This window comes from Oryzias latipes, chromosome 19 (genome assembly GCF_053564925.1).
Source record: "Oryzias latipes strain Hd-rR chromosome 19, Olatipes_Hd-rR_3.1".
Lineage (NCBI taxonomy): Eukaryota > Metazoa > Chordata > Actinopteri > Beloniformes > Adrianichthyidae > Oryzias > Oryzias latipes.
Window position 1 is genome coordinate 21217574 of NC_136255.1, and position 11797 is coordinate 21229370.

General features: G+C 42.5%; 1 protein-coding gene across 9 annotated transcripts in view; it reads left to right on the top strand.

Annotated features, from left to right (window-relative positions):
- LOC101164350 (protocadherin-15) overlaps nt 1-11579 on the top strand; it is a 231851-nt gene extending 220272 nt beyond the window's left edge. For 4 of the 9 annotated variants that reach the window (XM_078937470.1, XM_078937471.1, XM_078937472.1 and 1 more), the window contains 5 exons: nt 431-452; nt 781-819; nt 929-1002; nt 5183-5312; nt 7380-8717. In XM_078937470.1, the coding sequence (XP_078793596.1) occupies nt 431-452; nt 781-819; nt 929-1002; nt 5183-5312; nt 7380-8492 (1378 nt within the window). In that variant the 3' untranslated portion in view covers nt 8493-8717. Of the gene's footprint in view, nt 1-430; nt 453-780; nt 820-928; nt 1003-5182; nt 5313-7379; nt 8718-10409 lie in introns of those variants that run through there. The other 5 variants (XM_020711888.3, XM_078937477.1, XR_013651529.1 and 2 more) reach the window with 4 other exon arrangements.
- Nucleotides 11580-11797: the final 218 nt, after the last annotated feature.

The window sequence follows — 11797 nt, forward strand, 5'->3', positions numbered from 1 at the left end:
AAATGTCAGACCCCTCCACCATACGTTTCCTTAGTGGGTCATTTTGAGCCACAGTCCAACAGATGTTGATACATTTTTGTAAAATGGACTCAAATTTATTTTGTTTTGCAAATGACTATCGTGAAGCTTTTGGCCAAAAACTAAATCCATGTTTCTTTTTATACATTTTCTTAAAAATTGGGGTCGGTTTTGATCGCAACAATACAGGGGTTCAAAAAATACTACATGTTTAACTTTGATAAATTGACTTTAAAATAAATGATTCATTATTGTATGCAGAATAGAAACACTGGGCTTGCTTTTATTTTAAGTCACAGTTCGCCACATGAGCATTTATTACCAATTGAAGTTTATAGTATTTATGTTTACTAACAGTTTTTCTCAGCAATGTTGAACTAAGCAAATCTTTGTTTTCTTTTTCATCTTGTAGGCGTGGATTTGGGCAACAAGAGGTATTTTTTTGGGCATGTTTTTTTGGTTTTGTTGATGTGTTTTCTGCTCCATTTTCTGATTCTTCCTTCATTTATTTCAATAAAGGCATGCATGTGTGTGTTCTGTTCTCAAATGTTTAGAGTCACTTTAAAAAAAGAAAATAGATGGACCACGGAACCACTAAAACGGTCTTCAAAGAGCATTCGTGATCTGTCATGTCTTTAGAAAGAGCGACTGTGGCCATTTACTGTTAAATACCAATATAATGTGCAGAAACCTCATAGGTGAAGCTCACAACTTCTTCTTCTTCTTCTTCTTTACGTTCTTGCTTTTCTCTCCCTATGACAGACACAACAGCTCCTCCGACCTTCTCTCCTGAGGCCGGAGGTATTCTGTCCCCCTTTCCTTCTCTGTTTGGGTTCACCTTTACCGTCTCAGCATGTCTCTTTTAATTGCATATATCTGGAAATGTGTTCATGTTCTTGTATTTTTGCAGGAATTATCAATGGAATCTGGCATTGACCCCGGACAGGAATATTACACACAGGATTATTACAACTATGATCATGGGTTAGTGCATTTTTGCATGTGTTTTCCTTTATATAGTTGGTTTTTGGTCATCCTTTTTACTGTTAACAACATAAAGAAAGAAATATACATATTCCAAGGAAACTGTGACCCCTACCCCCCCTTTACTTTTTTAATTGAATAAAGTTTGCCATCACAGATCCTAAGCTACATTCACACGGCTCTCAGCAACGGCCGTTCAAGTATTTCAATAAAGAAATACAAAAAAATGCAATTTATAGCTTAATACTCCTAATATATGTCTGCCATTATTATAAAAAAAGCCACAAGATCATGTTAAAAACACAAAAAACACAATTTCCATCATAGTGGGAACTGGGTTACAGTACAAACTGTGTTCAAATTCAAATTCTGTTCAAATTTGTTCAAATTCTCACATTTTGAGAAAAGTAGGGGTCCAAGGTCGTAATTTATGGTCGTAACATCGCTAATAGTGCTAAAAAAACTCTGTTGAATTGAAACAAATGGGTCATGTGACCTAAAAAGATTAATCAAAGGAGAAATACCAATATGTAGTAAGCTGAGGGGGAATTCTACATCCGAACTTTGATCTTTATCAATGACACACAAAAGTCTAGACCCTTCTTTGAGTCCCTGAATGTCACATCCAACAAACAAAAGCTGCTTTCACTCATGATTCTACCACCGTTGGCGTTTAAGAGGCCATTTCCAATAAAAATTCTATGAAAACACGCGTCTTCGAAAAACTCTGGCGTTCACGCCTTGCTACGCATATTTTTGAGACTGGTTTTGGCTCTACGTACAAAAAAACAGCCATTGAATGCATGTCGCAAGGTAACCCTTGTGCTATCTTAGGCACTTTAATGTTGGGAGTTGGGTCATCTAGACCCACTAGACAGTGCTCTGAAGCTTTTTTCTTCAATGATTTGTGATCTTCACTAATGTCCATGGATTACATGAAATCCTCTTCACCTTTATCATGTCATGGTAGGGACAACACGTCAATGTAAGGATCGGGTCATAGGAAAGCACGAGGGATAAACCAGGTTGAAATTGGACCAATTAGGGACTCCTATTGGTAGTGACATATATATGGCGTCCCTTTCAGTTCACGGAAGTTCCAATTGTTTAAACATTAAACATGGAGGAGAAATGAATTTTATGACACCAAGTGTTTTACATATCGGATTAGAGCCGTCAGAGTAAAAGCTTTGGCAAGATTTGCGCCGGTTTGCACCAAGCCTCTTCCAACTGCACGAGGCAGAGCGTGTGCTAGTATCAGCGACAGTCCAGTGTGAACACCGTATGCTAGACGTCCAAGACGCCGTTGTTGAACACACCCCCTCACATGCCCGGTGTGTACGTAGAACCATACGTGGACACTAAAACATGCTTCATTGCAGCCCTGCACCAATTTCAAGGAGGGATTCAATCCACTTTCTTGGTGTTGGCAGAAGTACCGACGCACAAGCTCATTCAATCAAAATGTGAACAGGACTTCACAAAACACCTGCCATCTGTTCAGTATTAGGATTTTCTTTTTTTTATCTTAAAACTTAGCTTTTGATATAGTTGAAGCTACACACACTGACACGACAAGCGCACGCACTCTCCAGCCTTAAACACTTCTGTCCGCTCACACACACCCTCCTGCTCGTTCTTTCACGCACACGCTTCACACGCGGAGCTAATTCTCCCTGCCGAGAATTTGCTGCAGCAGCTAATCAGGCAGCCAGCCACAGAGGCAGACAATAGACCAGATGCTGGAGGCTCTGAGCAATACCCGCAAACTCGTGTCAGAGTCTGCAAATCAGGCCAAATCCAATCTTTTCATTTGTCTCAGTGAATACAAGGTGCAGGTAGTCCGTGCTGCCAAAAGTTTTTTTTTTTTTTTTTAGAATTTAGAAAAAAATTCTTAAACATGAATTACTACAAAACTAAGCAGGGATTATATTGTTTTCTTCTACATAAAGGCGAATATTCATTATGCATAAACTGCTTTTTTTTCTTGAACAATCAGTCTCTTTAGTTTTAAATTTTTGAACTTTTTTTTCCACTTTGAGGTAATTTTCTCCTGGAAAAAACAATAATAAGAGTGTATTATTTGGATCTTTACATATTAAGGAATCTTTTTTTTGTGAATTACTAAAATATGAACAACTGTTTCTTGTGCTCAGTGTTAAAGTAAAAGTTCTCAAGAATTCCAGGACTAACCACTCGGAATTTGGGCTTCTTGTCGGCTTCTGACACAATTTAAAGGGCTGTGATGCAGACGTCCAACTGGAAAGGTTCATGAAAGAGCAGAGATTCTGCTGCTTCTTTGTGTGCGACAGGATTGTTGGGTTGTCACTGCCTCCTAATGGTGAGACAGAGCAAAAGAAATGTTTGAAATGAACCACAAAAGAACAAGTAAAGGAGGTCAAAATGAATGATTCTAAAAAGGCACATCAGAATTTGCATTCGGTTGTGCTTAAAGTCCCACTCCGATCATCTTTTGATCTATTTGCAAATTTGTTTGTGTTTTTTTAGCCGTTTTTAGCCAAAATCAAACTTTTTTTACGCCATAATTTCTGCATTGTTCATCAGAAATCCCCCTTTGAGTTGTAGGCGGTACTTTCAGCACAGAGCAACCCCCCCCCTCCTCCTCCCTGTTGCTGAGAGCTCTCTGTTTACACTCTCTCCTGCCAGCTTACCCACAACTTAACATTTCCAGTGCAACAAACAATATTGGAGCCATCCAGCTGCACAGTTGTGATATGGAGGTCATGATGAAAACCTTCTGAGCTTTTCCAGTGTAAGGACAAGAAAAATGACAATTAAAGGTCATAAAAAAACTGAAGAAATGAACAAAAGAACGTTTTTCGAATTTAAAAAAAGGACGTGCAATATGCCACACTTGACAGGTGTGAACCTTGAATTATCCTTCATCTCTTTATTTACACCTCACAATTTTGGGATCTAAATTAAAACATGAAATAAATTATCAAAGTTTTCTCCCAAAAACACTGAATCAGTCCAATTTAATTAACATGCACAAAAAGGATTTAACAACATTTGATTACATTTAGGTGGATTTTTTTTAAATCAATGTTCAACCAAATTTTCATAAAAAACCTTTTTGTCAATAAGAAGTTCTGAGGTTGTTATTTTTGTGAAATTGGAAGTTTTGTTTTTAAAAAAACGCAACAAATTGCTTTAAAGTCCCACTCCAATCATCTTTTGATCCTTTTTCAAAGTGTCCCAAATTTTAAATGATTATGTTGTTTCTACCCCCAAATTAAAAAAGACGTTGTTTTCTAGGACATAGTTTCTGCAGAGCGGCAGTATTTAATTAGAAACTTGCTGCAGAGAGCAACTGCGACCCACTTCCCGTCACCCATAGAGCTATCAGTTTACATCATGCTCCCCTGTTAGTTTACAGCCCCTCGCACCCCCAACCTAACATTTCCAGTGCAACAAAATGGTGAGCAACATTTGAGCAATGGATGCAATTTTAAGCCTAATTTTTGAATATATGTCCTCCATTAGAAAAATGCCACAAGAACATGTTAAAAAAACAAACAAACACCATTTTCATTGGAGTGGGTCTTTAACACTTCAAAATGTTGGAGTTTATTCCTCCGACTCTCCTCTCACCCATCTGTCGTCCCCGTGCCGCTTTCATTTCTTTATTACTTTGCCGCTTAATGTAAAAAAAAGGAGGGAGAGGGAGTAGTTATGTATAAAACAACTCTGAGCAACTTGGATGTAAAGGTCACCACAGACTGGGCTCCTTAAGTCACACTGAGACATATTGTTTTGAGGAAACCCCTTTTCTTTCCTGGCCCGTCCGAGCTGCGGGGTTGTGACAGACAGCAGCGTTCTTGGCTGGTGAATTTGGGCAGAGCTCCCGGCAACGGCCAACACAGACACACAAAGGAGGGAGGAGAATCGATTTCTGTGTTTTTCAGTAAACAGGAAGTCTCCCGGCAACAAAATGCCCCTTCTGTGTTTCAGGGCGCTTGTCTTTAGACGAGCCAATAGACGCTGCTTATCAGGGGGTTGAGCTGCATTGTTGCGCTGTGGGAGCCGCGTGGATAAGTGGCCGTGCAGTGAGAACTGCTCAGTTTGGGGGCGCCATTAGTTGAGGTGGAATCATTTCTCACTGACGGGTAAAAGAGAAGGTGCTGCTTGTTGCTCAGTTTCCTGCTTATGTGTGCAGGTATGAGCTTCCTCAGTACGGCAGTCGCAGGAAGCTGATCTCTCCATCCGGCCTCTACGACGAATACGGAGAAGTGGTCGTCGACGACGACGGCAGCTACTACTACAGCCCCCAGGAGTCCGATGGAGAGGTAAAACAGAGAAGCAGTAACACTATGTTTCTAAAATACCACAGTCTGGTTTCCAACTAGCAACAAAACCAATAATGTTGTGAAAAGTTACAGAAAAACTTGTAAATTCTTTGTATAGCTTTACATACGTCCATTTTCCGAAGCCGCTGAATCCCTTCTGGGGTTTGCAGGTTGCTGGAGCCTATCCCAGCAACCTGTTAAAGGAATATTTTCCTTACTCCACCGTTGAGCAACAGTGTAAACCCCTGCCACATTGTCAAAAGCTCACCCAAATTTGGACGCACAAGTATACCCGGTGAAAATGAATTTTGGGCCCAGTGAACGACTTCCCTCCAAAAGCTGATGACATCACAGCAAATGAAAATGTTAAAAAAATGATTAGAGAAAAATCTCTTGTGGGGCTCGAAAAAATATTTCAAAATCCTCAAATGAAACTTGAACAGACAAGTCGGGGAGTTTTTAGATTATTGTGGGATGGCCACAGGAGCTTACAGCGTAGCATGCATTTTGTGGCAAAGTGTAGGCGATTTTTACATTATCCCACAATATGGGTAAAGAAAGCGTTTTTACACAAAGTTTTCTTGACCTTTGACCTTGGGAAGAGGTAGCCATAAAAAAAGCTACTAATTACAACATCTCCTAGGGATTTGGATCTATCGCCTCTTAACTCCACGAGGATCATTGGGAGGCAACTTAGAGGAAAATTTGGGGGAATTAGTAGATTTGGAACAGCGTTGGCAAAAATGGCGTTCCCCTGTAGCTCGCACTTTTTTTTTTTTACAAGACTGATGTAAAAATGTAATAAGTGAATCCATAGCTCAAACTGAACAAAACAACATAACATACGATATGAACATATTAGGAATGTGGGCGTGGTTAAAAAAAAACCTCAGTTGCCATGGAAATCCAAAAGTTTCCTTTTCCCGATTCTTCTAGAAATGACCTACATCTGCTCGTCACCCCATGGCGACCAAAACACAAAATGGTTGCTATGGAGACAAAACCAATGGAAAAGCTGCTATTTTAAAAGTGTTTTTGCGTGAATTTGTAGCTCTGATCCGGGTGGCAGATGACAGGTGGAGAGTGAAGGACCTGAGGTAGTCCCTCAGCCGGTCAGGGTATAAAGGGGGCAACTGGGGCGAGGGGGGGGGGCTCCTTCCTGCCTTAAGCTCTCAGCAAACACATACAAAAAACAAAACAGATGATTTACAAAAACACCGGACACGATGACAGCCGAGACTTTGAAGAATAAATGAGATCAAAAGTAGAGTTTTAAAACTTCATTATTAGAAGTTTTAAAAACTCACTCAATACAGTAAATAAATGGAAAAAAAAGATTATTTTCTAAAATAAAAAGTAAAAATAACACCCCACTTGAAAGGTACAAAGTTGATGAATGATTCTGCAACTGTTTCTTTACACACCTTCTTAAATATTATTTATATTTTCATATCAAATTTCTAAAGCAGCAGGTTTTCCCTGCAAAATAATAAATCCGTTCGATTTAAATTCACGGAGAAATTGATTTTTAAAGTTCAATCTAACATTTTTCATAAAAGCTGTTTTATGCCAGTGGTTTAAATTGAGCAGTCAATAAGAAGTTCTTCCATTAAAAAAAAATTAAATAGCATTTTTGCTTCAAAATACAGCAAATAACTTTGACAGAGAACGACCCCAATCTATACAAACACATTTTCTTTTTCAAGTTTCAAGTTGGTTAAGGTCAAATTTATTCATAAACAAACTACAATTCTTTTTGGAGTAAAGTTCAGAAAAATGAAACAATTGAATGGAATTGGGTGAGGACCTTTAATCTGATGGTGCCCTCGACCCGATTCAGAGAGAAGACCGTTCTTCCAGATTGAAAGTCCTGCAGGAAAACATGATTCGATCTAAAGACTAAATAGAAAACCTGACCCCTACTCTGTCAAAGTTTGATGAGCTGATTTGAACTCAAACTTCGTGGGTAAAATCCTCAGAGGATTCTGTAAACGCAAAGCTGCTTCAAATAACGCTGCTGACTTACTATTTCAACTATAAACTTTTTATGTGTTGTCGTGACAACAGGTGAAGAGACAGTTTGGTGAAGACAGATTAGCCCTGCACTCCTGGCACGCCGAGGCCGCTCCTCCCCCAGTTTCTGCTCCCGCGAACACCGCAGGGGCCCCGGCAGCCGAGGGCGACGCCAGCCAGACAAAAACGAGTAGACCTAGAGGCTTAAGTGCAGCAGGGAGGCTGAAGGCGGTGATGAGGGCGCCTGCGCTCCTGTCCGCTGTGGGTAAAATGGCCGCACGGCCTCCATGGAGGAAAGCCAGAGTGGGACCCGCCAAAGAGGAGGAGCGCCGAGCAGGAGGAGAAGGTTACGAGTTCAGAGAACAAGAGACAAATACAAATTTGGGTGGAGAAAGGAGAGGAAGAGAAGGGGAAGCATGGGGGAGAGGTGTAAGGGGAGGTGAGGTGAGAAATGCAGCCAAGGAGGGAAGAGACTTCCCACCGGAGTACAGGGGGGCGCTCCCCGGCTCGCTGTCCCCTTCCCAGGTATTCAGCCCGGACGGCACCATGGTCATCGATGGGAGTTATTTCCAAACATCCCCCCGACCCCCACCCCTTAAAGATAAACCGAAAAACCACATCAGTCTGGTCTCTTTGGCCCGGAGACTCCAAGGCCCCTCCCGGGTGATGGACGACCCCTGGAGCCCCGGCATCCACCCAAACAGCGGGCGGATGCACAGCTCCATCGGGGACATGAGTGTTTCTGCTTCCGTTTCCGCCCAAGGAGACGCAGGAAGGAGGTGGAGCGAAGAAACGGAGAACAGTGACAGTGCATCGGAGACGGAGAACGGGAGCGGAGCGTCTCCGTCGGACTTCTCCGACAGGAGCAGCGCCGTTTCATCACTCACAGCTGACACCGAAGCCTACGAGTCCGACCTGGACCAGGAGGACGAAGACGGATCTAGATCTAGAACGTATCCGGGTTCTACGGCTGAAGACGACAGCGAGGAGGACTTGGAGGAGTCCTCGGACAGCAGGTGGATCCGATCAACCGGCAAAAACCCCTCTGAAGATTTATCCCCCATCGTGGAGGACACCGAGGAGGACGAAGGGAGCAGCAGCCAGACCGAAGCAACACATCAAGACGATGAGAAAGAGGGGGAGCCGGGAAACGAGTGTGCTGATTGAACCGCTGATGAGCCTTTAGCCCCCTCCTGAGATTAGAATCTTTGCCACTAAGTAAGAGCTTTGTGGGAATGTCTGGATTGGTTGTGGAGTCATTACCTGAGTGGAATCTATTACTGTAATCTGCCTCCTCTCTGCCCTGTTTGCAGTGATTTACACACTGGAGTTTTAAAATGCTGTCAAGTCCTCTGCTCCTCTCTTCCCTTATCTACTTTCATTCCGTTTTATTTGCTTGCATCTTCAATCCCCTTTTTCTAATCAGTCTTCTCCTTCTTGTCTTGGGCAAACTCCTTGGATTTGACTTTTGGGAGTCTCGTTATCGGCCGGTTTGGGCTCAAACATGGTTATCCGCCAACTGAAAGTTTGCTCAAGTCAACATTCCTGAACGTATCTACACAGTTTCATTGCAGACAGCAGGCGTGTCTCCTCTGCCGTGAAGGTTAAGCAAGAAACTCTCAAGGTGGATCCATGTTGATCATCTCTAGTGTGTAAACAGCTCCTTTACTTTCGCTTAGTCTCCATTCCACTAAACAAATATCCAGTAAAGTGAAAAAAAGCCTCATTAGTTGCACTCGAGCTCACAAAGTGTTTTTAGGCGATCCAAACATCCAGTTTCGTGACCTTTGCTGCGTGACGGTTTCACCTTGTAGCTGTCAGAAACCATCAGGAAAGGTCAGCGAGGCGCCACTTACACAAGCGGCGATCAAAGGTTTCTGTTCCCATCATTAAGATTCCTCTGACTTTGAATTAAAGATGAGGAAAGATGTAGAAAAGATAATGATAAAATGAGCTGTTGCTAAAAATCGGAAGCTACGTTCACACCGACCACAGTAACGAAGTCTACGCAAGTTTTTTAAAAATGCGTACTCAATGAGAATAAAAACAGGTGCAACTTTGACCAATCAGGGACTCAGATTTTGGTAGTGATGCCAACCACTTAAAAATTGATCATGGAAGAGAAATGACTCATTGCGTTTTGCATCCGGAATTCTACGAACCAAGTCCTTCAAATATCGGAAAAGAGCAGTCAAAGTAAAGCCCGGAACAAGATTCAGGAGATTTGCACCAAACCTCTTCCAACTGTAATTTTATGCGCTAGTACCAGTGTGAAACCCATATGCTATCTGTGCGTCACACGGCCGATGTGAACGACGAAGCATTAGAGTTCTTGACAGATTTCGGGTTCTAAGACAACTGTTTGCCTTTGCTCGGATCTTTGTTCATCCACGTCTGATTTCGTTTTGGTCCAATTTTTTCTCGAAATTGCCAACATTAATTGTTATTCTATGTCTTAACATTATCCTACATATGAAAATACAAATTATGATGGACCCGCCACCATGCTATACAGCTAGACCCCTCTCTTCTTTATACCTAAATGCTAGTCCAGACGATTTATTGATTAAAGTTGCCTAAATATTTCATTATTTATACATAAATAATCATTTTCTGCTTTTTGGAGATCAGTTCATCGAATTGGTATTTATTCGTTGGGTATTTGGGTTAAATAGTTGCAGTTTTCAAAGTCTTCACACTGCCGTGAAAAAAAATCAATCATCTGCAATGAAACCTATCAGCTTCAAACCCCGCTCTACTTTTTTACTTGTTCTACTGTCTAAGGTTGCTCTTTCTTTGATTGTAAAGGTTAACCCTTTAACAGCAGAGCTGTCGACATCTGATTAAGACACTTTTTGACACAATCAACACTAAAAACACTTCACGATATATCAACGCAAAGCCGCTTTTCTCCGCTTCAGAATCTGCTGGAATTCTGTTAGTGTGGTCGGTTAAAGAGTTACGGTACTTGAAAGAATGTAAATACTTGAGCTAAAGTTCTGGAGTTAAAGGGTTAATCTTGGCTAAAGAACGTCGGTGAAACCCTTGAAGATTTAATCCCAGGTGCTTTGTGTGTTTCCCCAGCACGGGAGTAGAAAACGCCGGATCAAGTTGGTGCTCGATCGAGAGTACGAGACCAGCTCCACCGGTGACGAGAGCCTTCCGGAAAGCCAACGCGGCCGCGCCCCCGCCGCCCACAACAGCCACGTTAACGGCAGCATCTATGTGTCTCAGAACGGCTCCATCATCCGCACCAGGCGGTCTGCGAACGCCACCGACCCCACCGCCAACAACCTGAAACCCAGCTCCCCGGTCTTCAGTTCACGCCTGACCAAGCACTTTAAAAAACTCGACAAGATGGCCGCCACCCTGGAGGAGAGGGTCCCCTTGAACAGCCTAGACCCCGCCGCAGAGAGGGGCGGCCGCATCCTGCGCACTTTCCAAAGCTCAAGGAGGGCCAACTCCACAGTGGCGTCCTGCTCCCACAACGACGACATTAAAGCAGTGAATGTGTTGAACACTCGACAATCCAGCGCCTCTTCGGGGTCAACCAGCAACACGGGCCCCGAAAGCGGGGCAAACAAATTGGAGACGCTCAGATCGGCGCAGGGGCATGCAGAGGAGGTCACGGGAGGCAGAGGGGAGGAGAACAAAGACGAGAGTGAGACGAAGGCGAACAGCGACGGCGATGGCGGCGTCAGAGTGGAGCCGCTCGAGTGCCCGAGTGACAGAACGCAGTCAGACGAGGAAGAGTTATGGATGGGCCCCTGGAACAGCCTTCATATACCCATGACCAAACTCTGACTGAACCTTCACACCACCGTGCTCGGCCCCCATCCACAAATGTCTGCACATTAGTTCTGTTAATCATCTGTAAGTAAAGCTGATGCTTCAGTTAACGCTCATTTATTCACTAGCTAGCACAGACATTTCAGCAAAAAAACAAAACAAAAGTCTCACAAATGCAGACAGAGTGAGTATCCCACATACGTTTTGTATTGTCTCCCTTCTGCATCCCAGCATCTTCTGTTAACTGGACCTAGAACGGGACGACGTTTGCACTTTTGCAAAGGAAGTGAAACTCTTTGTGGCCCTTTAAGAAGTCGCCGTGGGAACGAGCTCATGTTTTTTTTCATGAACACTTCTTTCATCGGAAAACCAAGTCCTGTACTTGTTCACTCTTTGGCCTTTTTATTCTTGTCAAGCCGCTTGGCAGACTGAATCCAAATAAAGAGTCATTTTTGAAAAGGGTAACTTTGGAGGGATTTTATTGCAAATACGTAAAGCAAAAATCCTCCATTTATACTGTGTAAAAATAAATATTTCCTGAACAATTTTAATTATGGGACCATTAAAAAAATACGAATGCTTAAATATCCTAATATTTTATATTTACAAAAACTGTTTGAGAGAAGATTTCGGGCAGCGATAACGAATAACGCTGTTTTCTTTTGTCCTAATAACCATCAACC